Genomic DNA, 27,161 nt, shown 5'->3' on the forward strand with positions numbered 1-27,161 from the left:
ACTTATTTTTCTTACAGTTCATTTTTCTTCAGCAAAATAAATTTAGTTTGGCATTTGATTTTCTATTTATCGTGGCTTAGCTTTGTTTCTATTTTACTGTCATTTCCAGTAAGGCTTTGTACGAAAGTGTCAAAAAACACTGGTGCATTCCAGACTACTTGCTTTTGAGATTAGCCAAAGGTTTTTACACCGTTCCTTTTGAAGTTTATCATGGTCATGGTTGATCCATTTGAATATTAAAGTAGAATTTTACATAGCCTAAAATGGATATGGATGGATACTTGTAAAATGTCTTGAGCATTATTAGTCACCAGGTTACTTAAACACATTGTGCTAAATAAAAACTGCCTGGAACTGTAAGGGAATTTTCAATTAAAGCTCCTATTCTTTGAGCTCCTCATAAACTGGTGAGGCTGGTGCTCTCCACCCTGGACCACAGCAGAGGGAAGGGAGTCTGGACTAGTTCGGTAACAGTAACGTGCCCAAGATCACCCGGCTCCAGGCCAGTAAACTACCTGAGTAAAAGGTCCTCAATTCCGTACCGTTTGTTTAAACAAACATGTAACTCTTGGGTTCCTCTGTAAGGCAAATGTGGCTAGCCACAGCACTGTTTCTAGGACTATCTTGGCATTTTGAAACTTTTTTTTTTTTTTCCACATTGTTTTTTCTACTTTACAGTTCTTAAAGTAAAAATCAAATAGCCACTATACTGAGTCCTGCCCGGTCCTGTGCTCTCTGCGAGAGGCATCACTGCCCAGCGGCTGAGCGCGCAGACTCTGAGCGCAGACAGCCTGCGTTTTAGTCCCGGCTTTCCCCCTTCCCAGCTGTGTGAACTAACCTCTCTGTGCCTTAGCCTCCTCATTTGTGAATGGGGAGAATAAATTTATCTACCTCAAAGGGTGTTGGTGAGGAATAAAGGAGTTGATATCCAGCGTATAAGAGAACGGAGCATCATCCCAGAGCAAGCACCGTACGTAAGTGTCTGCTAGTTATTCCGTACTGCGAGCCTGTACTTTAGAATCTTGGGTGAGCACAACAAGGTGGTGGTGGTGGTTTTTCAGTTTGTTCGAGTGCTCCTAGCCCTTAAATTCCTTCAGCTGGCATTTATTATGCCAGGTTGACCTAGAAAACAGTGAGAACGTGGCACTGTGTAATGTAAATTGGCGATGTGATTAGAAAGTGCTAAAAACTTCAGCAGAATGTGTCCAAGCGTGTGGTGAGTTCCCACCTTGGGTTATAAACTAGACTGTTAAGATGAGGTCTTTGGTGTCAGTGAACGTATAGTTACATTCGATTATATGATTTGTAATAATGAAGTATAACGCATTTTTAGAGCTGTAAATAAAAAATGAAGTCTCTGGGTTCTTGTATTAGGCCTGTTGTAGTTATGAGGTGATATTCAACCAATGATCTGCAACCTCTACTGGTCTCTAGTGATTTTATATTCATTGGCATTTAGCCAATGAATATAAAAGTACTCATAGGAGAGAGGGGCAAAATGGGATCCGCGTTATTTTTACTTCAGTCATATGGAGTCTGTGGAATGTGTTTCATCAACAGCTGGGAGTAGCTGCTGAGCTAGGAAAAAGGGATCAGTGCAGCCTGGCGATACTGCATATCATTTAAATGGATCTGCAAACTGTTTTAGAGATGCCACTTAAACTCGTTTTAAGTGCCATCTCTCCCTTTGCTTCCTTAATCTGTAAAATGCCAGCATACCGCAAAGTGCTGGAGAAAATCTGTTAATAGGACTGTGTGAAACACGGAACTGCAAAAATATAACCCACGGATGGACTTGAAATCAAACGACTCCCAGAACACACGTATGCTTTTGCCATTTAATTATTTTCTTTCAGGTCCTAATTTTTCCACTTTTACATTTGTCATTGTATTCATACCAGCATTCTTAAGTGATATGTCTTTTGAGATAAATAAGGGGTTGATTTTTTGATGTTTTTATGACCCTGCAAGTTACGGTCGTCTAGCAAGGGCACCTGTTAATGGGTGGAGTGTTCTGTGTCCATTAGTTTCAGTTGGTTGGTGGTGCTCTGCAGTTCTTCTGTATTCTTGCTTACCTTCTGTACGCTCATTCTGTTACTGAGAGAGGAGTGGGAGCATCTCCAGTTAGAACTCTGCATTAGTCTGTCTGTCTTCTTGGTTTTTTCCTTGTATATACTGAAACTGTTTTTAGGCACATACACTTCTAGCTTTGTGTCTTCTTTGTGAACTGGACCTTTTATCATTAGAAATTTGTGTGCTATTAATATAACCATTCCAGCTTTAAGGTATTTAGATATCTTTTCCTGTCCCTTACTTTTAACCTACCTGGATCATTTGCAGTGAGTTTCTCAGCGACTGCATATGGGAGGGTTGTTTTCACTTGTGTGTTTTGACCATTTTCACTTAACGTAATTTTTGGTGCTGGGATTTAGTTCTACCATATCTTTTCTCTTTTTTAGCACTATTTTTTGTTCTCTGCTTCCCCTTCACTGTGCTGTTTTAGGTTACAGGAGCATTTTTCAGTACTCCACTCTCCTGTATCTGTTACCACTTGGACTCTTAACTCTTTGTGTAGGGTTTTTAGTGGTTGCTCTAGAACGCAAGGTTTTTAATTTTTAAGTATCTAAGAGTGAGCTTTTTCTTTTTTCAATGACTATATTCTCACCCGTTGCCAGCTTCTCATATAAATATTGTAAATGCTCTCCTTTAGGTAGCTCCGCTTCTGGTGTTGAGGGAATTTCAAAATCTGAGGAGCTCTGGGAGTCTGCAGTGGTGCTAAGATTTAGCGAACTTTTCTCCTGAGGTATGTGTATCCCACTGCTTAGAGCAGTTGGTTCTCCAGCACTGGGAACGATCTTTACGTCTTGATTTCTGTGTTTCAAGTCAGAGTGAGTCTCCTTTGGACAAAGTACACTTTGTTCCATCTGAGAGGCAGGAATATGCTCTTTGATTCTTGGTCTGTAGCTACCTTTGTTTAAGGAGGTAATATCCCCACTCTTTCTCTCTTGGGATGATAACAAGACAGTATCAGATTGGCTGTCCCAGCCTTGACTCCCTTGTTCAGATATGTGTGTTGACTGAGAAGAATTCTGGGAAGAGATATGAGTTGATTCCCCATCAGAGTCACTAAAAAGCTTCGGTGACTGAGAGCCCCCTGCCTCTGTGGAAGAAGAGGGGTTTTCCAAACCCTCATCTGTGATTTCATCATTTCTTTGAAAGAATACTTCCCACTGTGGTACTTCTACATCAGCCTTTGGCTGCTGGTGGGTAACGGCACCCAGGTCTTCTTGAGACGAAGCTGGAGTCTGTAATTCTTCTTCACTCTCACTGTTAGATTCTTCACAATCTACAAAGTTTGCCCAAGGAGAGGTTCGCATACCCTCTGCTTTGAGGTAGCCGGTGCTTTGTCTCTGTTGTTCAGGCTGGGGTTGTGCTGCGGTCATTACAAATACCTCAGGGTGAAGAGTTAGCTGGTATGGAGCCTTGTGCCTTCGTGGTAAAGGCACAGGGTCATCAAAGAGGTCATCTTCCTCCTCTGCGGAAAAACACAGGACAAATATGGGAAACACAGAATGCAAAGGGAGCCAATTTGTGCTTTTAATTTAAAATCCAATTTGTGGCATTTAGCTATGTTTTCATTTGGTGGAACTGCAAATAATAGTTCACTCTTCTTCTAAGAAAAAGGCCCTTTAGGATATTTTGAATAATTTAATGACTGCCTGTCAACTTATGCCAGATTTTGAGTTGAGAATATAGATCTGCATTCCCCAAGTAGGTCATAATGCCTATACCATTGGTTCTCAAACCTGGCTGTTCATTAGTCTCATTTGGAAAGCTTTTTAATTTTTTATTCATTTATTTACATAATCTATAGCCAACATGGGGCTCAGATTCATGACCCTGAGATCAAGATTTGCATGTTGTTCTGACTGAGCCAGTTAGGAGCCCCTGGCAATCCTATTTTTAAAAAAATACAGCTTTCTGTTTCTCCTTTTAGACCTACTGAATCCCTGAAGGTGGGACCCGATATTTTGATTTATGCTTTTAGTTCTGTTCAACAGCCAGATTTGCAGACTGTATGCGCTGGCATGGACAGTAGTCTCAGGAGCATTTAATTTACGTGGCATGTAGTGGATACTCAGTAAATTGGCTGAATTCATTTTGTTCTGTAAACATTTTGATACCTATTTTGTGCGCCTTATGGGCTAAAATGTGTCCTCCAAAGTTCCTAATTTGGAGCCCTAGCAACAATGTCCTGTATCTGGAGATGGGACCCGTAAGATGGGATTAGTGTCTTCATAAGAAGAGGAAGACAGATCTCTCACTTTCCTTCTTTATGCATGGATGGCGCGTGGAAAGGCCAGGTGAGCGCACACGGAAGCGGCAGCGGTCTACAACAAGGAAATGGGTCTTCTCCAAGAATCAGATCTGCTGGCACCTTGACCTTGGACATCCCAGCCTCCGGAACTGTGAGAATATCTGTTGCTAAGTCTCCAGTCTCTGGTATCTGTCACAGCAGCCTGAGCCAGCCAAGTGTACGAGGCTATGATAGATACCGTGGGGGACAAATGTGCCAAATGGGGCTTGCTTTGAAGTGGCACGAACTGGAAACCAAGGAATTTACTGTTTTGTTTTTTTAAGCATGTTACATTAGCAATATAAAAAACCAGTACCCTTAAATTCTTAAAAGGAGGAAACCTTACTTGGAGAATGAAATTCTCATAAATTGAGTAGGCATGTAATGGGGGGGGGGGATATACACAAATACTTTCACCTTCTAATGACACCTTATCTAAGAAGAAAATTAAGTGTTACCTTACTACCTTATAACTACTTATTTAAAAAGATAACATTTTTCCAGTGATAAAGGATGTAGTTAAAAGCTGCTTTTAAAAAATGGACCACAGAGGTCAGGTTGCTCCCATTCTACCAATGAGGAGACCTGCCTAGGGAGGTGTGACAAGACTCTGGGACCAGATCCGATCAGCTGGATTCCTGGTTCTGCCCTAATCCTTAAGCAATGATTTATCTCCTTTTCTGAAGGACATAAGGTAGCTAAGATATCTAGTGACTATATTTGGAACCATTTTCAGCTCCAAGGTATAGCTTTATTTCAAAACACGGATTATAAATTGGTTTTTGCCACAGGTAACATTTTAGGCAATACTTCTATATCTCTAAGCTGAACAGTTTCATATTCTTAGATTAGTAACTATACCACTATCACAGTATGATGTTTCAACTGTAAAACTCTGGCAAAATAATTTTGACATTAATTCTTCTAACTTTTCTGTATGTATATATCTAAAAAACAGTATACATATACTGTGAATTCTTAAAATATAAAAATTTCAAATTTCTCTATATGAAAATGGAGGCATCTAACAAAGTGTAACAAGCTGATAAGCACACCTAAGCCCAATTTTAAAAGGACAGTTACTACAATTCAGATACTTTCCACTGTCATGTCTGTATAACCATACTGGGCAACAAATGAAACACCTTAATTTCTACAGTTTAACCCAATAATGAGAGGTATGAGACGGACTTGAAGTGACGTTAAATGTACAGAGATGAATTACACCATCATATAGCCATAATGCAAAACATATGCAGCTATTTTTTTTTTAACACAAAAAGGTTAACTGCTTTTCAGCTTGTATGCACCTCTACCCTTGTACAGCTATTAGTAAACAGCCCTTGCCACAAGCCTGCAAGTGTCCCTCCTCCCCTCCCCCAGCCCTGGTCCCTACTTAAGGACTGCTGTCCACCTCTCCACAATCCCAGCCAGAAGTCTTACACAACTGAAGAGCTTCAGGACCCTGTTCTTGCACTATGGTTACTACTATTCTTGGTGGTGCCTAAACAATGTTTTTTTTAAACATTTTTAATGCCTCTGAGTTCTGGATATTTATATAAATGAATGGGGAGAAGGAAATACATTAAAATGCTATTCAAAATAATTCAGAGTTGTGGCATTCTATAGAACTATTTTCTCAATTAACTATAATAATTTATAATAGCTATTAAGGGGTGCTTGGGTGGCTCAGTGGGTTAAAGCCTCTGCCTTTGGCTTAGGTCATGATCTCTGGGTTCTGAAATCAAGCTCCACATCGGGCTCCCTGCTCAGCGGGGAGCCTGCTTCCCTCTCTCTGCCTGCCTCTCTGCCTACTTGTGATCTCTGTCAAAATCTTTTTAAAAAATAAATATTAAAATATCAGAGAACAAAGAGCTTTATTGAAATGCTTTTCAAAAGAGGTCTATGAGAATGACTCCTGAACTTGCCCCTCAGAAAAATCAGTTGTTCTTGAGATTTGTCTAGTACTCTATGGGTACTAACACCAATTTGCTTCAGCAGAACATATTTAACAGACAAGAAACTGAAAAACCGCTCCCACACAATAGTATAAATCACCACAGACTTTAAAAAACCACAGGCACAGGACAGAATTATAAAGTCAGTGACATGGACCAAAGCAAACATGATTCCTAGGGCTTACAAAACACATCTAACCCACTATTAGATTGACACCAGAGGGTTGCTAAAAGATCTATACCTATACAAACTATAAAAATTGCTATATTAATAAGGAATAAAAATGCTAAGGAATCAACAAGGAAAAAAAAAGCAATAAAATGGCAAAACAAATGTCAATCTGGAAACTCAAAACTAGTGGCCCAGGGTGCCTGGGTTGCTCGGTTGGGCAGCTGTCTTTGGCTCAGGTCATGATCCCGGAGTACCAGGATTGAGTACCAGGACTGAGTCCCGCTTCGGGCTCCCAGCTCCACAGGGAGTCTGCTTCTCTCTCATGCTCTCTTTCACTGTCTCTCTCTCAAATACATAAAATCTTAAAAAAAAAACAAACAAACTAGTGGACCAATAAAAACACCACACAGACAAAAATAAGTGGCATGGGGTAGATGTTTAAAAGGTGCAAAATGTTAAGATTTCTGCTTCCAGCCAAGAGTAACAGGGACTACAATTAACTTCTCACCTGAAACTAAGAAACCAGACAAAATATAACAAAGGCTCTCAAGAAATCAAACATCAGGCAATGAAGGACAAGGACACCTGTGACAGAAACAAATGAAGGGAGCCCTAAGACTGCCCCAGTTAACCTGGTGACCGTTTCTAGGCAGGACGGGGACACCCAGGTAGAGCTCAGGAGCATCATGTAGTTGAGAAGGTGGGACTGTGAGTCAAGAAGCCACGGTGGCAGGAGGCAGGAGGACAGAGGCCTGGAGAGCGGGCCCCCTCTAGTGCTCAGCAAACTGACCAGTGCATGCTTGTGAGCTAACTACCCGAGGCCAAGGAAAACCTACTCCAAAGAACTGAAAGAAACAGTGCCCAGAATGCACACGGTGCTAGAAGCATGCCTGTTCCCAACAGCCAAAATGGAACCCCTCATAATTCACAGGGCAGCTGAAGGAGCACTAAAAGGGGCCTTAGTAGTGGGAGAGTTCATTCTAGACCAAATGCCCTGCTCCTGCCTAACAAGATGAAAAACAAAACACAAAAGGATTACACCATAGCCAAGCCGCTTAACCATCATACCAGAGCAGTGCGTGAATATTCTTTGAAATCCAAAATTAGAACCTAACAAGGTAAACTTAAGGTAAACTGAAATGATCCAGGAAACACTGGAGTAAATCTTTGTGATCTTGGATTAAGCAACAGTTGATTACAACAATGAAAGCACATGAAGTAAAACACAAATTAGATAGATTGGACTTAATCAAAATTCAAAATTTCACACTACAGGAGACACCATCAAGAAAGAGAAAGACAAACTGTAGACTGAAAGAAAATATCTGCAAACCATATCTAATAAAGGACTTATACCCAGAGTCTATAAAGAATTTACAATGCAGTAAGATCAATAAACCAATTTAAAAAATGGGCAAAAGACTGAAGCAGACATTTCAGCAAAGAACATAAATGGCCAATAAGCACATGAATTAAGCTCAATATAAATAGTGAAATGCAAATCAAAACCATAATGAAAAACCTCTTTATACCCACTCGAATGGCTACACTCAAGAAGTGTGAGCTACAATGTGGAGAAAATTGGAATCCTCAGCTAGTGGGAATGAAAATGTGTTCAGTTTAGAAAACAGTTTCTCAGTTTGGTAAAAGTCAGAACACAGATTAACTGTATGTTCTGGAATAAATATGCCCTCCTCCCAATCCACACGTTGAAGCCCTAACCCCCAGTGTGGCTGTATTCGGAAATGGAGCCTCAAAGGAAGTGATGAAGTCAGTAAGGACAGCACCCTGATCAAACAGATTATTGCCCTTATAAGAGACATCGACCCTTTCCCCCTACAGCCTTCTGCCCCCAGCACAGGCCCAGGAAAGGGCATGTCAGCACACACTGATAGGACAGCTACCTGCCTACAAGCCCAGCGAAGAGGCCTCAGGATGAAACTTAGTTTGCCAGCACCTTGGTCTTGGGACTTCTAGCCTCCTCAGTTATGAGAAATGCCTGTTACTTAACTACCCAGTCTGTGATATTTTGTTATGGCAACAGTCACAACCACCATCATCTGGAAATGCTATTCCTGTGTTATTTACCCCCAAGTAAGTAAGTCCTGTGTCCACACAAAGACATGTCTGCAAATATTCAAAGTGGCATAATTCATATCTAAAAAGCAGAAAACACCCAAATGTCCATCAACTGATGAATGGATACGTAAAATGTGGCAGTATAAAGGAGTAAGTATTGATACATACCACCCAGATAGAACTCTGAAAAGGTGATGCTAAGAAGTCAGGCACAAAAGACAAAATGTTGTATAGTTCCATTAACATGAAATGTCCAGCAGAGACAGATCTATAGGGTTAGTGGTTGCCTACAACTGGAGGGGCTCATGGGGACTGACTCAAAACGGGCAGGGCGTGGAGTAACAGAAATGCTCTGAGATTACACAGTGGCAAATGGCTGTGTGTGTGACAGTAACAACCATGGAAGTATTTGCCTAAAAAGGGTGAAATTTATGGCATATAAATTATACTGCAATAATGCTTTTTAAAAACTGACAGTTTAAAGCAAAAAAAAAAAAATTGTGGGGTTTATAACAAGTAAAATGGCAAAAAATGCAGACTGTGAGGGGGGAAATGGAGCCATACAGTCATTCAGTTTCTTCGGCTGTGCTACAGCACTCCTGGAATAATGTGTGTCTTTTCACTCTGATAGGTTAGAGATGTATACTGTAAGCCACTAAAATAATGACAGCCAATAAGCCAACAAGGGATGAATGTAATCTATCCTTCCCTAATTGAAAAAATTTACCACAATTCCAATCAAACTCCCTCCAGTGGACATTTTGTACAAATGGCAAGATGACTCTAAATACAAAGGACCTGGAGAGCCAAAACAACTTTGAGACTGTATCACTTAACTTCAAAATTTATAAACGTACAATAATCTAGACAGGGCAGTAGGGATGTCAAGACAGAGATCACACAACATTAAGAAAAAGTCCAGAAGTAGATCCCCACATATATTGTCAATTGATTTTCAACAAAAGTGTGAAGATTCAGTAGAAAAAAGAGAACTCTTCAACAAATGGTCCCAAGAGCACCTGGATGTCCATATGCAGGAGAAACACATAGACACACACACACACACACACACACACACACACAAAACACTGGACCTCTAGCTTGCACCATACACCAAAAATAACTAGAAAATGGACCATAGACCTAAATGTACTAAATCCTAAAACGACAAAAATTTCTACCAGAAAATGAAGAGAAAATCTTTGTGACCTTGAGTCAGGCACAGAGTTCTTATTATACTATCAATACATAAATGAACATTAGTAAATGTAGCATAAAAATTTAAAATTTCTGCACTTCAAAAGACTCTGCTAAGAGACTGCAAAGATGAGTCACAAACTAGAAGGTTTTGCAAAGCATGCAAATGATAAAGAATTTATATCCAGGAACTCGGAAAATTAATAAAAAAGTAACAAAATAATTTTTAAAATGGGTAAAGATTTGAACACTTCACCAATGAAAATATATGGACGCCATATATGGACAATATATGGACACCATAAAATATATGGACACCAATAGAACATTAAAAGATGCTCAGCCTCACGAGCATTAGAAAAATACAAATTTAAAACCATGAGATAGCACTGCACACTCAGGACAGCTAAAAATACTGGCAATAAAGTAGAGCAAGAGAACTGGCAATAAAGTAGAGCAAGAGAACTGGCAAGAAAGCAAAATGGTCCAACCACTCTGGAAAACAATTTGGCAATTTCTTAAAGACACAGCTACCTTATGTCCACTCCTAGTATGAAAGCATACATCCATACAAAGATTTGTACATGAATCTTTACAGCTTTATTTGTAATAACCAAAAACTGGAGACAACCCAAATGTATAATAGGAATGGATCAGTAAATTGTATATCCATGCAGCGGAATGCTATTGATCAATAAAAAAGAAATGAACTATTGATACCTGCAACAGTATCAATAAATTTCAAAATAAATATGCCAAGTGAAATAAGCCATATTAGTATGTGACTATTTTAGAAAATTTTAATTTCGGATAGCAGATCAGTGGTTGCCACAGCAACACAGCAAGACAACAGGAGGCAAGAGGGGCAGCTGGGAAGAATTACAAAGTGGCAAAAGGAGACCTGGGAGTAATGGATATTCTCATTATCTTAGTTATGGTGAAGGCCTTTCAAGTATATGCATATGTAAAAGTCTATCAGATTGGACACTTTACATGTGCAATTTATTGTGTATCAATTATACCTTGGTAAAGCTTTCTTAAGAAAACCCTATGATTAAGTTTGTAGATATGAAGGATTAGAAAATGTAGTACGTGATAGCTATAACATCTGAAAACACAACTGTTTTCCTAGAACCTGTCCTGGAATTTGCATCTTAAGGTTTTCCATTTGATTCTAAGTGAAACGCAGAAATGGAGATGGGAAAGACAGGCTTGGATTAGAATTCAAGATCTGTAAAGAATTTCTCAAACTCAACACCCCAAAAAACGGATAAATCAAAAAATGGCAGAAGTCATGAGCTGACACACGAAAAAGTATTCATCATTAGCCATCAGGGAAATTCAGATCAAAACCACATTGAGATACCATCTTATGCCAGTTAGAATGGTAAAAATTAACAAAGCAAGAAACAAATGTTGGAGAGGATGTGGAGAAAGGGGAACCCTCTTCTACTATTGGTGGGAATGCAAGTTGGTGCAGCCACTTTGGAAAACAGTGTGGAGGTTCCTCAAAAAATTAAAAATAGAGCTACCCTATGACCTGGCAATTGTACTACTGGGTATTTACCCCAAAGATACAGATGGAGTGAAAAGAAGGGCCATCTATACCCCAATGTTCATAACAGCAATGGTCACAGTCGCCAAACTGTGGAAAGAGCCAAGATGGCTTTCAACAGACAAGGAGATAAAGATGATATGGTCCATATATACTATGGAATATTACTCAGCCATCAGAAAGGATGAATATCCAACTTTTGCATCAACTTGGATGGGGCTGGAGGAGATTATGCTGAGTAAAATAAGTCAGAGAAAATCAGTTATTACATGGTGTCACTTATTTGTGGAACATAAGAAATAGCATGGAGAACATCAGGAGAAGGGAAAAATTAAGGGGGAGATTGGAGCAGGAGACGAACCATGAGAGACTATGGACTCCAGGAAACAAACAGAAGGTTTTAGAAGAGAGAGGGGTTTTGGGGGGGGGGGGGGATGAGTATTAAGGAGGGCAAAGAATCCCAGACCCATCACTCACTTCTGACTGGACCTTGGGGGATTTATTTCACTCTCTAAAATTCATTTTCCTTGATAGTAAAATTGGGATGATAGCCCTTGAAGGTTTGGGGTTTAGCTTTAATGTATGTAAAGGACCTAGCACAACACCTGCCATATACAGCAGGGGTTCAATAAATGCTATCATTCTTACCTACTCTTTTTGGGTCATGTATTAGCTCCATGGTACAGTAACAGACCCTCCTCCAAAGCAATTTAACTTCAGAATCCTGACTACGCAATCTGGCTGCCGTGAAGGAGCAGAGCTTTGCTAGGAATCTGAAGCTCCGATTTCTTCCTCAGAGGTTACCTCTGCTCTTCGCTGGAAAACCCAAGTAGCAATGAAAACAGGCAGGAAAGTACAGAGAAAAATCCATTAATAGAAGCACTGCTGATCAATCTGGTTGGAAATGATAATGACAAGCAAAGTTCCCATTACCAGCATATATTAGTATCTTAGAGGAAATGTGCAAGATTAATAGCCCAGCCTCTCCTTATGGTCTACACAAACCACAGGGCCTACTTCCAGAAAGCGGAGAACACAATTCAATACAGGCACGGTTCTAAGGTCACTTGTTTTAAGCCTGTGAAAGAGATTGGACTCCTGGCTTCCCAGGCTGCGAAAGGAAGGAAAAGCACTTCCTGAGAGCATGGTGACAAGTCTGAATGACAGAAGGTCCCAGGCCCACCTCAGCCCAATGAAGCTTTCACCAGACCAGAATAGCCTGGAAAAAAGTTTTGCATGGAAACCCACACCTCTGAACCCAGGGCCCATTTTCTTACCGGAGTGGAGGTGAGTTTTTTTAGCTCTCTTCAATTTTCCAAGTGGTTTATATTTTGGCTCTGTACTTTGGGAAGATCGGCATAAAGGCTTTAAGCTGAAATGAATATGAATATTTTATGTTTTCCTATGATGCTAGAACATAAGCATCATTTACAGAGAAGATAAAAACTTGGCCATGGGGAGAATCATATAAATACTTTTAAAAACCGAAAAGCCATGTTTAATAATGAAAAAACCACTTCACTGTAATAAAGTGGTAAATAAAAGCACTTAAATACAACCCATCACACAGCTGTCTAACTGTAGGATTGAGCGAAGGCTAACCCCTGTATTTGGTCTTGCACTGCGGAAAAGCAGGTCCCTGTTTTATAAGACTATCAGGTAATACAGTGACACCTGGCATTCACGGAATACAGGACAGCTGGCTGCTTACTCTTCCCTGTTTAACGGGGTTCCTAAGAATCTCACAAATTTTATCTCCTCATTCTAGAGGCAGAAAGCTAAGGCACAGTGATGATAAAATATGAAAGGGCACGGAAATGACTTATTTCCTTTCTTGAGGGCCTCACTGCCAACTGCTTCCTTGTGTCAGATTCCCAGAAGCCTTTAGGATTACTATAACTTATCACTTAAAGAAAGCCGCCAGGCTGCCAACCAGAAAAGTACTGACAGCCATGTCCATCCTACTTACATCCTGGCCCTTGTCCTTAGGCCCCAACCTAGTCTCAGAATCCATCCTGTTCAACAACAGAAGTTCCACAAGGAGCAACTACTCACATTTCTGCAACTTTATCCATAGTGGTGCCTATTGGAATGACATTTGGATATATGTTCACAGGACAGATGTAGCTCAAGAAATCTTTAATCTAGAAGAAGGAAAATAGAATGGATCGATTATCTCTATGCTGAAAAATCTGGGTGTTAAAGAAGCAACAAAAGGGAGGGCAGGAGAAAGAGCAGCAGGAATTTCTTACTGTGCGGTTCTCAATACTAGCCGCACGGGGGACACCCGAGGACTCTTTGGAAAGAAACAGCCAGCTCGGGCCCAGCCCCCCAAATCCTCCTGCTACTGAGCTACTGGGGGAACTGGGAATCAGGATATTTAAAACGTCCTTCACGTGATTCCGTTCCACAGTAAGAACTAGGAATTACTGATTAATGGAAGTCAAAGATTCTATTTTCTTTTTTTAAGATTTTATTTATTTATTTGACGGAGCAAGAGAGCACAAGCAGTGGGGAAGGGCATAGGGAGAGGAAGAAACAGGCCCCCTGCTTCGCAGGAGCCCATGATCGGGCTCAATCCCAGAACCCTGGGATCATGACCTGAGCCAAAGACAGATGCTTACCTGACAGAGCCACCCAGGTGCCCCCTATACTTCTTTAAATGACATTAGTTTCCTTGTCTAATAAAGTCACCCGCAATTAACTAATTCCCTACAAGTAAATTAGAATTAAGCTGAATACTTAATACACACAAGGAAACAAGGTCTTAGAGTTGATTTCTTTTCTCCAACAAATAAAATAAGGAAATTACATCTTCTAGGTTTATTCTAATCTAGAGGAAAATTACATGCAAAAGTTTCATGAATACCTTGATTTTGTGCAAAATTTAGAACACTAACCAGAGGAACTCTGTCACTATTCCTCAAAACATCTCTACAACACGAACAAGCTTCAGCATTTTTACTCATTGGTGAGCAGGTGACCTTGGTCAAGTTACCTGAAGTCTCTTTAGATTCTTCATCTAAAAGTATAAGGGAAATAATGCATCTGAAGTGTCTGGCCTGGCACCTGGCTTTTTTTTTTTAAAGATATTTTATTTATTTATTTGACAGGGATTGTAAATAGGCAGAGAGGCAGGCAGAGAGAAAGAGAGGAGGAAGCAGGCTCCCTGCTGAGCAGAAAGCCCAATGCAGGGCTCAATGCCAGAGCCCTGGGATCATGACCTGAGCCAAAGGCAGAAGCTTTAACCCACTGAGCCACCCAGGCGCCCCTGGCATATGTTTAACATTCAATGAAATTATCCACCGCAGAGATGACAATGACAACACAAAGGTTTTTATTCTCTTCTACAAGTGGGGAAACTGAGCTCTGAGTAATTTTTAGAACACAATTTTACCAAATCAAAAGAGGGAGGAACCCAGGGATTAACAGTAATTCCATATTAAAATAAAGTGACGACCTTACTTAAAATAGGAGAAAAAAAACAGTAAGACATTCATTCTTCAGGTATTTTTCATAAATTCTTTTGTATTTTCAGAGCAGGCGTACAATCAGAAACTCTTACCTGTCCACAACCTACATGATTTGCATAATTAACTCAAAGTTGAGGCTGGCAGAAATCTGAGGCCTTTCAAGAGAATAGGGATAAAGAAAGCAAGGTCAACCTATACCAAAATGATTCACTTCTACTTGGAAATGAAGTGGCCACAGGAGACAAGAGACACCCACTAGATGGGCATCCTCTGTCCCTTGTACAAGCTGATGCCCTTACGTCAGATGCCTGCCTTAAAACAACTCATGAACACCAGCTATCTCATTAGCCACAGGGGTCATGTTCCTTGAGGTCACTGGGAATGGTGAATTAGCAAACACTGAATCACTACTCCTAAGGGGAAGAGAAGGTTCCTGTAAGCCTCTAGTCACCGCATTTTTGTCAACCTATCAATGCATCACACCCTGTTTTATGTGTGTTTCTGTTTAAAGACACCAATTCAGGGACACCTGGGTGGCTCAGTTGGTTAAGCAACTGCCTTTGGCTCAGGCCATGATCCCGAAGTCCCCGGATGGAGTCCCGCATCCGGCTCCCAGCTCCACAGGGAGTCTGCTTCTCCTTTCTCCCCTCTCATGCTCCCTCTCACTCTCTCTCAAATGAATGAAAATGAATAAATAAAATCTTTTTAAAAAAATAATAAAAAATAAAGATACCAGTTCAGGGCTGCCTGGTGGCTCAGTCAGTTAAGCGTCTGCCTTGCCTCAGGTCATGATCGCAGGGTCCTGGGATGGAGCCCCACATCTGGCTCCCTGCTCAGTGTGGAGCCTGTTTCCTCCTTTGCCCCACCCATACGTGCACACCCACACACACGCGTGTGCGTGCACTCTCGCTCTCTGACAAATAAAATCTTAAAAAAAAAAAAAGTTTACCTATCTGTGTGTACTGTTGATTAATAACTCCTGAACTCACAGTTCAAGGCACCGTACCTCATGCCACAGAGATTTTCTCCATAAAGCACGTCCCCGCCTCCGTGCTTAGGAACACACAGAGCATCCCCAGCACTGCCCTCGGGGGCCACTTTAAACAGTGAAATTCCCAACAGAAAGCACAGAAACGTGTACAATGGAGCACTAAACTGACTGCAAAAGGGCCCCTGCTGGCCCTATGAGCTCAGCGGAGAGGGTAGAGCACCCCCTTTTTCGACCTAAATTGGAAATAGCATGTCCGGGGACTCCCGCTTCTCACCACTCTGTTGGGCATGTCTGCAAGCAACCGCGCAGCACCGCGTCTATTAATCTGGGGTCGTGAGCAAATTTTAGTGAGCATGCAAACTTGTAAATGAGGAATCCACAAATGAGGAGGATCCGCTGTATTCAGAATAAAAAATGACAGGAACTATTTACGGGGCACCTGGGGGGCTCACTTGATAGAGCTGAAAACTCTTGGTTTCGGCTCAGGTCATGATCTCAGGGTCATGAGATCGAGCCCCATGTGTGCCTCTGCAGTGAGTCTGCTTGAAATTCCCTCTCTCTCCCTCTGCCCCCACCCCCCCTCTCAAGTGCATGCTCTAAAATCATTCATTTTAAAAAACTGACAATTTATGTTTTTAAATGGATTTCAACATGATCTATACTTAGGATAGGCCTATTAATTAGAGCACTTTTCAGGAAAGCCTGTCTCCTCACCACCACCCTGAGAGAAGATGACCACATGGAGCTCACGGTGACCCTCTATGGGTGCGGTCACTAGTGCTAATCTAGGGGGAGCGTGGGCGGCCGACAGCAGGGCAGGGGGGCTCACCTGCTTCCTCTCTCCACTCACGCATCAAGGAATATCTCCTTCCTGGGGAGGTAACTACATAAAGTCCCAGGAGGGATTTTCATCAACCCTGACGCTGAGCCAGTGCCAAACCAAAGACAAACCCCTAGGAGGAGGCTCTGACAATAATCTGAGATTTCAGGATAAAATGAGGAAAACACATCAGCTACATTATACTATCACAATGAGTTCCTTTCAAGCTACTCTCAGATAACCTATTTGTACCTGAAAGTTAAGGTCAGTCATTTAATAGAGAGGTCATTATGATACTTTGATAATAAGATAAGGAATCATTTACAATACTACAGCTGACTTGGTAAGAAAGCCACTACCTGGAGCTCTGGAAGAATCCACCTGTTCAAATCATTAACACGTCCACGGCTCACTGCTGCAGGGCTGTATCCATGTATCCCAAATACAAAAATAATAGTTATCAGGGAAATCAATTTTTAAGTGCCGAAATGGTCAAACTAAAACTGTATGTGACAGTCTGATTTTATATACCTTTTTCTCCTGATACATACATGAAATTACTAAAACTCAGCACTTCTTAGATGCTAGCATTTACTTTAGAAATGCACGAGGAGTTTGCAAATACGTCACACATAACATGTTCCCACTCAAGTGAGAAGGTCAATTTCCTGTATAAAAAGGATCCTAACAATGCAACAGCTGAATTACTGAACTCTACATCTGAAATAATGACTTTACATGTTGGCCAGTTAAAGAAAAGAGAAAAATAAAGAGGATCCTACAAAACCATTTAATAACCCTTCTTAAGCTGGGTAATTCCCAGTATATATGTCCTTCCTAAGAACAAGGTCTCTACCTCAATCACCTTTGTTCTTTCCCCCTGCCAAATATTCAGGACTATTTTTTAAACAGTTTTTCGACACAATCCAAGCTGGGAAGAAGACAGAAATCTGGACAGCACCTTAAGGCTGCCCGTGTGAGATTTTATTTGTAATACTACCTTATGTAAGATTTATGATCCTCTTATGACAGGTGAACAGAACTGAAGCGGGAAAGTTAAAATACATGCAGGAAGCAAGATGGGAAAAAACCCTTAATCATCAGTATTCTTCAACGTTTAGGCTGAAAACAGCTGATAATAGCCAATTTCCTCTATTACTCAGTAAACATAGCTCACCTACTGATATTTTCCCTGAATTTCTTTGGAAAAAGCCACACCAAATCTTAAGCAGTAGGAAAAGAGAGGCCCCTGGTCGCCAAGGGGACCACTACTGCTGTCAAACAGGAAGGGGCTGGCAAAGCAGCTGGCAACAGGGTTCTGAGTACATGGGATCGATCCTCTTACCTCACTGTAGGAAGAATGAAAAGAAAAACAAGCTCTGTATGAACTCTCTCCAGTCCTAAAGGAAAAGAAAACATAAAATGAAAAGGTCACTTATCAAAACTAAGCAAAGTTCTCAATTTCAGGCCTTTCCACTTAGTCTATTCCAATATGAAATCACCCCACAACCAAGGGTTTCTCCCTGGGATAAGAAGGAACTCTTTCCAGAGGCAGAAATATTTGTAGACATTCTGAATACCCAATATTAATGCCAAAATAAGATGATCATTATGGTGCTCCTCTACTCCATCAAGGGCTTCTATCCCCCACGACGGCAGATCCCCACTCCCTGACAAGCAAGATGCCTTCACTCTCTGGCCAACCGACCGGAACAGACCTCAGGAAATCCTGGCTAATGGCATTGGCCATTAGGCAGGTTTGGAAGTAGCACCTCTTTAAACAGGTTTACATTTGGGAGGTTATTCCCCACAATTATAGTATATCCTCCTCTCTGAGTTAGGATACACTGCATTTAAACTAAACTAAGTCAGAGCTCCTGGGCAGCTCAGTCAGTTAAGCATCTGCCTTCAGCTCTGTGGGCCTGATCAGCCCACATCAGGCTCCGCGCTCTGCACAGTCGGCTGCTCTCACCCTTCTGCCCCCCACTGTTTCTCCTCTCACTCGCTCCCTTGCTCTCAAATAAATAAAATCGTGGTTTTTTTTTTTTTTTAAGACTTTATTTATTTATTTATTGGACAGAGAGCATGAGTGAGCACAAGCAGGGGGAGCAGGAGAGGGAGAAGCATCCCCGCTGAGCAGGGAACCCGATGCGGGGCTCGATCCCAGTACCCTGAGATCATGACCCAATCCGAAGGCAGACGCTTAACCCACTGGGCCACCCAGGCACCATGATAAATAAAACCTTTAAAAAGAAACAAATAAAACTAAAATAAATCAGATACATTACCTCAAAAAGCAAGATTTGTCTCAAAACACAGGTTGCTTTCTTACCTCACAATGACATTTGTTCTTCTGGTTCTTTCTCCAAACCACATAGTGGATGGTTTAATGCTGATTGTGTGGAGTGGAATTTTATTTTTGGAAATAATTCCACAAGGTAATTTATTCCAATGAAAATACTCCTCTGCCTAAAAACAGAAAAGCAGTTCTACGCTTTCAACAAATATGTTTGTACGCAGGGTCTCAAAGACAAATGTTTATAATGAAATAAAAAAATAGATCTAAGGAGACAATCAGATAATTCCAAATTTAGGACCACTACAAAATGACTAGCCTGGTCGCTTCGGAAATATCAATGTCCTAAAAGAAGGGCAAAAGGCTGGAGACTTGGATTTACATCAAGAGACAAAAGAGGCCACAGTGATGGCAACACACACCTGACCTTCACTCAGGATGCCCTACTCGCCCTTCACACGCTGAAAAGGACACAACTACACAACGAGGGAGAATGAATACGGGCCACACATCCAATTTTTTTCAAAATAAAGTTGGAGGAAAAAGTAACAAAAGTGTTTTTAAAGGCTGAAAAACAGGGTGTCTGGGTGGCTCAGTCATTAGGCATCTGCCTTCAGCTCAGGTCATGATCCCACGGTCCTGGGATCAAGCCCTGCACTGGGCTCACTGCTCAGCGGGAAGCCTGCTTCTCCCTCTCCCACTGCCCCTGCTTGTGTTTCCTCTCTTGCTGTCTCTCTGTCAAATGAATAATAAAATCTTAAAAGTAAATAATAAATAAATAAATAAATAAATAAATAAATAGCTGAAAAACAATGGGACTATTTTCCCGAAGATGTCATGTTCGGATCGGGGTCCTGCAAAACCATTACCGCTCAGTCCCAATCAAAGGCCATCAGGGGGCCTTAGGTGCGGGTCCTGCAGGAGAGGGGGCGCCAGGGAGAGCGCTGGGGTTCTGGGGCTGAGGGCGGTATTCCTGAGGCTACAGGACTAAGAACAAAGCCGTCTGAAGGAGTGTTCCAAGGCAATTAGCCATGTGGGAAGTGACAGGGGTGACAGTTAGAAACACAGCTACTTTGTGGGATGTAAGAAAACTCAGAACAAAGCGAAATCTGCCAATTAAAAGATTTACAGGGCTTGTGAGGACCAAAGACTACCAGTCCGACAAGAAAGAGACAAAACAGTTGCTATTCTGAATCTATGTGATTTTGATCCAACCGTGAATTCAGTGAGGATGTGTGTGCGTGCGTGTGTGTGTGTGTGGAGACACCCACAAAAGGATGAAATAAATCCATGACTCGGGTTATGATATGCAGCTTACCAATCATCAAGATAACGTCTTACCTTGTAGTTCTCCTACAGTGGTCTCAAGTAGAATATTCCACAATATAGATAAGAATTTGTTGGTGGTTTTAGGTGTTTTTTTTTTAATTATCCTTTTTTTAGGGCTGAGCAAGTATACTTTAGGGTTTTTGGCAATGGAGCAAATATTACTACCACAATGACTGACTCACTAAATAAAAGCAGTGTTAACTAAAATAAAAATCACTCAGCATTTGAATGTTCAGATATTTTAAAAATTTAGAGGAAAATCATGGCCATCACACCCCCACCTCTGAAGATCCTGATTTAGGATTAGTGATGCCAATTGACTATATAAATTGAGAGGGAAAAAAATGTTAAGGGCAAATGCAAAATTTAATACCTGACCTTTAATAAGAGAAGGGCATCTAATAAGTGAAGGGAGTTCTATGGTGGCCTTCGCAAATGAATTACAAATGAGTTGGAAAACACTAAAAAAACACTCATCTGAAACGGACCAGCAATACCTAAAAACATTTCAAAGTAAGAAGCGAAGTTATATTTAAGTATTTATCTCAAATGGGTAGAAGAAAAATAGGTTATGAACGTGCTCAAAGGTCATGAATCTCAAATATAAGTAACAATGGATTGTAAACGTTAAGTTATAAGCTCTAACATATTACTAATTTCATTATAAATACATTACTCATTATGTAATTCATTACAAATAAACATGCATCAAATGCACATGGATTTATTTCATTAAAAAAGGAAGGGGAGCCGTGTCTGTTTACTGCCACGCCATCTACGGCAATGGAACACAGTGACGTCTAGCTGTGTGGCCTGGGGTAACACTGGAGGCTCTCAGCCTCGGTTTTCACATCTGTAAACAGAAGGGCTAGAATATGGGATTTCAGAGCTTCCTTCCGAACCTAAAAGTCTGTTTTCCATGCATCACACCCACAATCAGAAAAGCAATTTGCTCCGCACCTTTGGATGGCGACAGGCATGGATCTGAGTGCTGCGGTCTGTTGTGAGATGGTGAAGGATGTCCGGCATGTTTCTAAACATGTCCAGTTTGTTCACATGAATCTGAGCAAAATAAGACACACAAGCATATTACCTGAATTGTGTTTCCTATTTAAAAAAAAAAAAACCTGTTCAAGGGTGATACTGCAGGGCAAATCATGCAGTTAGTGAACTTTCTTCTTTCTTAAAACTTGGTTTTTGGAGGGGCACCTAGGATAGAGCCCTATGTCGGGCTCCCCCTCAGTACCAAGTCTGCATGTGCTGCCCCCCAAATAAATAAAAGCTTTAAAACAAAACAAAAACCGAGTTAACTGGCTATTTCAGGGCACACTGGTAATATGTCGGGATGTCAGGAGGCAAAGGACAGAAACCATATTCCCACCAGTCAGCATTAGTGCCGATCGGCGGGGGCACTAAAACATTCTGGAGACTCAGTTGGTGAACCTCGTTGAATTGTGCTAATACAACGGATCCTGAACAACATAGGGGTTGGGACGCCGACCCCCACATGGTCAAAAATCCCCATAACCTTCTACTCCCCAAGAACTTAAATGCTAATAGCTCCCTTACCAATATTATAAACAGTCAACTGGCACACATTGTGTTATGTATCACATACTGTATTCTTACAGTGAAGCAAACTAAAAAAATGCTACTCAGAAAATCATAAGAGAAAATACACTTAGAGTACGCACTGGGTTTTTTTTTTTTTTTTCTGAAGTACAGTTGACCCACGAAGTTTATTAGTTTCAGGTGTACAACACAGTGATTGGACAACACTGTAACTCTCTAGGTTATCATGTGCTCACAAGTGTGGCCACCATCTGTCACCACACAGTACTATATATGATACAATACTGTACTGATTAAAGAAATTCCACATATAAACGGACGCATGTGTGGGACGCCTGGGTATCTCAGTTGGTTAAGCGGCTGCCTTAGGCTCAGGTCACGAACCCAGCGTCCTGGGTTCGAGTCCCACATCAGGCTCCTTGCTCGGCGGGAAGCCTGCTTCTCCCTCTGCCTCCGCCTGCCACTCTGTCTGCCTGTGCTCCCTTGCTTGCTCTCCCTCTCTGACAAATAAATAAAATCTTTAAAAATAAATAAATGGACCCACGTGGTTCAAACCCATGTTGTTCAAGGGTCAACGCTACTGTCCTTCAATCTGCCAAGAGTCATTCAATTCATAGTTATTGTGCACCTGCTACAGGTCAAGTTTTATTCTAAATACAGGGTATCCTGCAGTGAATAACCAAGAATCACTGACTTGTAGAGACACACCAACATGCCACATGAATTAAGGGCAGTTTTAGGGGGAACGCAGCTGGGGGAGGAAGCAGAGACCCAGACCCCCCCCCTTACAACACACCCCTTTATGGGATTAAAAGGGGGAGGACAGATGTGGGGATTGGGGGGGGTTAGCCATTTTTAAAATTTTAGGGCTGATACATTTTAAATTGTTTAACCAGTGTATCCATTTTAAAAGACTCTCTTCTTCAAAGTAAGTAACATATACCTAAATTGATACTGGGACTGTGAAATAGCCCAAATAAGAAGTATTCGCTCTCATTTTGAAATCTGATTAACAGATTAGAATAATGTCAAACCGCTGTGGTAATTAATACCAAGACAAGAATAAAAAGAATCCAACATAACTGCTTCTTTATCCTGTGCCTTATTCCATTCATTCCGTTTACTAATGATTAGTAAGGAGTAACAACAAATTTGCTTTTCTGGACTCTCTAAGAAAATAAAAAGGGGTAAATTTTAAGGTGTACAGAGATACAGAAAGTTTTATCCTTAAAAAAAAAAAAAAAGCCTGAGTCATCTCTGAGTCCCTTAGTCAAAAACCTCCCTGTTGTCCCTTTTTAAATTCCTGATCTGAAATTGTTTCTATTCCCCGAAAAGGGATTCAAGGGCCTGAGAGAGGGCTCATGCCAGGGGAACTCTGAGGTCACAGGATCACCCCACAAGGCTGCTCTCCCCCAACCCCAGCCCTCCTCAGCCCAAGGTTCCTTCCTGCAAGGCCTTCCCAGATTTCATACACACGCGAGTATTTACAACGGGAATTTGGGACTGATAAGCAGCTGCTACCTTTGTACTTCACCAAGAGGACAGGAGGGAAAAAGCAGATAATAAGAGTTCAGTCTACGTGTGTGTGTGTGTGTGTGTGTGTGTACATAACCTATTATCACTGTGATTTTAATTTAAAAGGCCAATTTAACACCAAAAAAACCGGGAATGACAATCTCAGAATGAAAGCAAATCCTTCTCAAAATGGAGAATTCACAACTTTATACCAATGTATTTTGACAGAGGGACCCAAGGAAGGAAAAAATTAAGGAAAGGAGGACAGAGGGAGTCAAGACTTAAAAAGGGAGGGGGGAAGAATTTTTTAAATCTCATATGCAGAAAAGCTAGATCTTTTTCATTTTACTGAATGACACTGACTTGACACAAGTTTGCTGGATGGGGGATCAACGTTAAAAGGTACAAAACAGGGGCGCCTGGGTGGCTCAGTGGGTTAAAGCCTCTGCCTTTGGCTCAAGTCATGATCCCAGGGTCCTGGGATCGAGCCCTGCATTGGGCTCTCTGCTCAGTGGGGAGCCTGCTTCCCTTCCTCTCTCTCTGCCTGCCTCTCTGCCTACTTGTGATCTTTCTCTGTCAAATAAATTTTTTAAATCTTTAAAAAAAAAAAAGGTGCAAAACAGAGTGGAACTTAAATGTCTAACTCGTCCTAACACTCTGTTTTATTCAGGGTCATTGCCAGAACTCCGTCTGCTCTCAGGGGACAAGAGCAGGAGCCCCAGGCTTGCCCGCTCCGTCCGAGAGCCCAGCACTGAGCCCCAAGGAAGGGACAGGTAAAATAAAACTCCCTCCCAGCCTGCCCTGAAGGTTCCGAGCTCCTCAGCAGTTTCCACACACCGGGACCAGGACCCGCAGTAAGAAATAGGTTTCCCAGCGCAACCCAGTGCATACACGCACACACGTACGTAAATGCACGTGTCTCATTCCCTCTGTGAGCGGTCACAAAACGATAATTACTCGGATTGCAAGCAATACACTCAGATCACTACATCTATTTTATGACCCACAGTCATAAAAAATATTTGAAAAAAAAAAATATTTCCCCTACGGGACATTTTGCCACAGCAGTTCCCAGCCACAGGGCCGCATTCGGCTCCTCCCGTGAGGACATGAACAAACAGAGACGACTTCTCACTCCACAGGGGCTGCCAACCCCCGTCACACATGCCCTTTTTTGGTTTGTTTTTTTGTTTTGTTTTTTAAAGATTTTATTTATTTATTTGACCCAAGAGAAAAAGAGTGCAAAAGCAAGGAGTGAGGCAGAAGGAGAGGGAGAAGCAGGCTCCCTGCTGAGCAGAGTCCGATGTGGGGCTCGATCCCAGGACCCTGAGATCTAGACCTGAGCTGAAGGCAGACGCTTAACCGACTGAGCCAGCCAAGCCCCCAGCCCACGCCCTTGCTTCCCTCTGCTACTGCGGTTGGTTTTGGGGGGCAGGGATGGGGAGGAAAGGAGAGGCTGGAAGGAGCAACAGAAAAGAAAGAGCCATCACTGTACCTGGACTCCAAATTCCTCACTGAGGTTGGTGAACAGGTACTCATACCCATAAGCTGCTTTGCAGTTCAGCCACACGACATGGTGCGGACTCCGAGTGATCCAGCCTCGAACCAGCTCTACTATGCCACTCAGACACTCCTCCTGGGCAGGAATTTTTAAAGGCATTTAATACTTTTAAGAACATCACTCACCCTTTGCACTCCCAACAGTCATGTTATTAATGCCAATTAATTATGGGACGATTATGATCTGACATGTTATTCTAGAAACTTCCTACTAGAAATAGACAGCCACACCCCAGTTACCATGCCCACTTCGCCAGGGAGACTTACTCGACTAGGAATCTGATAAAATTTTGGATCACAGAAAGTAGTATCCAAGTATACACTCTGGATGTCTTTCACTCTAGGGAAAAAAAAACCAAAACACAACAGTAACAATTGGTGTTAACCATCTAATGTTAAATAAAATATACATAAAGTTTAAATTCGCAGTAATCTTAGAGGGTGTTCCATTGAATTTGGAATTTTTTTGTTAAATCAACTTTTTTGGGAAATGATTTCCACACAATAAATTACACAGATTTTGTAAAGATGGTTCAGTGAATTTTGACAAATTCACGTAACTACGGCCCCCAGTCAACATACAGAATGTCACCATCACCCCATTCCGAGAAGAAAATTTTGCTTTACTGTCACGAATATAACAAACTTCGATTTCTACCTGAAACAAAGGCTTATATTTGGGAGGAAAGGAGCAGTAAAACTTTTTAGATGATTCAGTCCCCCATTCAAGAATTACATGAAGTCTGGGGCACCTGGGGGTCTCAGTCAGTTAAATACGTGACTTCTGATTTCCGCTCAGGTCATAATCTCAGGGTCATGAGATGGAGCCCCGCGTTTAGCTCCGTGTTGGGCGTGGAGTCTGTTTGGAATTCTCTCCTTCTTTCTCCCTCTGCCCTTTCCCCATTTCCCTGCTCATGCACAGTCTCTCTCTTAAAAAAAAAAAAAAAAAGAAAGAAAAGAAAAAGGAATTACATAAAGTCCAGTACCTGCCCCCAGAGTGCAGAAGCTCTATTCTAGCAGCTTCTCCCTTTGCCAATCTGAAGTCTCCCGTGTACAAGACTGTTCCATTATTGCCCTGAAATAAAAACCTGAGAAGGAAATAGATCTTGGTGACTTCTAAGTCTCATACAACATCCTCATAAAGCAAGAAAACACTAAACCCACAGCAAACATCTCCTGCCAAACACAGCCACCTACAATATGGTATTAGCGGGACTTTAATAGCTCTACACCGTACCAGGCACTCAGCTGCCACCTTTTCTCAGGGGGTGGGAGGGGGGGTTAGAAAACATTATGGACTGTACTACCGCATTTCCAACAGACATCCCCTGAAATGTGTTAGCACTCTCCACTAATCATGGAGAGAAAAATCCATGGGACAGGAAAATGCAGAGTCAACAGAGAAATGGCCATTGAAAGACTTCCATTATAAGAAAGCCACATTTCCAACTTGATCTTCACCTCAATTCCCCAAGTTCAATTTGGAAACAAAGATTAAAGAAATTCCCATCTACACATTCAAGAAGTAATCTCCCCACACATATTATTTTCTAGACCCTAAACATTTATTTCTACAAACGCAACATATATCTATGTGTAAGAAAATGGCAAAATAGATAAGCCCCCTTACATAACTGATCCTGGACAATGACCAGCTGGTAAGAGAGTCACAACAACCTCTTCCTTCTAAAAAGAAAATAAAGAAAAAATAATAATAATAGAAGTTATCGTGAGGACCCAGCTCTCCTTAATCGAACAGATTCAGGTACTTCTCAAGAATGTGGTATGCCTTTCCTCATTTCCTCACGCACCAAATCCTGGAAACGCGTGAAATCCTCGCCCACAGAATGATGGTTAAACGCAGTGACAGTGCAACCCAGCAATTCGACTCTGAGCTACACACAAGAGAAATGAAAACAGACAACCACACGAAAACCTGGGCACGCATGTCCACAGCAAGTAGAAGCAGCCTAAATGTCGCTCACTTGATGAGCACGTGAACAGGACGTGATCTGCCCAGACAGCAGAATGTTATTTGGGCCACGGCAAGAGACGAAATCCTCACATCATACTACGACATGGATAAACCTTGACACCATTATGCAAAGTGAAAGAAGTGAGTCATAAAAGACCACATCCAGTACGATTCCACTGATAGGCGATGTCCAGAACAGGCCAATCCTGCAGACTAGAGTAGTGGTTGCCATGGGCTAGGGGAGGGAGAAGTAGGGAATGGCTGCTAATGGGTACACGGTTTCTTTGTGGGTGATGAACATATTCAATAAAG

The 27,161-nt window shown here is 41.6% G+C and overlaps 1 protein-coding gene across 1 annotated transcript in view; it reads right to left on the reverse strand.

Annotated features, from left to right (window-relative positions):
• Positions 1 to 1,824: 1,824 nt before the first annotated feature.
• The window catches only part of DCLRE1C (DNA cross-link repair 1C), a 39,491-nt gene continuing 14,154 nt past the window's right edge, over positions 1,825 to 27,161 (reverse strand). Inside the window, 11 exon segments of the mRNA XM_044228838.1 lie at positions 1,825 to 2,650; positions 2,652 to 3,535; positions 12,596 to 12,690; positions 13,374 to 13,462; positions 17,948 to 18,002; positions 18,935 to 19,071; positions 21,188 to 21,289; positions 24,810 to 24,950; positions 25,142 to 25,214; positions 25,861 to 25,962; positions 26,505 to 26,560. Of these exon segments, the coding sequence (XP_044084773.1) occupies positions 2,624 to 2,650; positions 2,652 to 3,535; positions 12,596 to 12,690; positions 13,374 to 13,462; positions 17,948 to 18,002; positions 18,935 to 19,071; positions 21,188 to 21,289; positions 24,810 to 24,950; positions 25,142 to 25,214; positions 25,861 to 25,962; positions 26,505 to 26,560 (1,761 nt within the window). The 3' untranslated portion in view covers positions 1,825 to 2,623.

Source organism: Neovison vison, chromosome 12 (assembly GCF_020171115.1).
Source record: "Neovison vison isolate M4711 chromosome 12, ASM_NN_V1, whole genome shotgun sequence".
Taxonomy (NCBI): Eukaryota; Metazoa; Chordata; class Mammalia; order Carnivora; family Mustelidae; genus Neogale; species Neogale vison.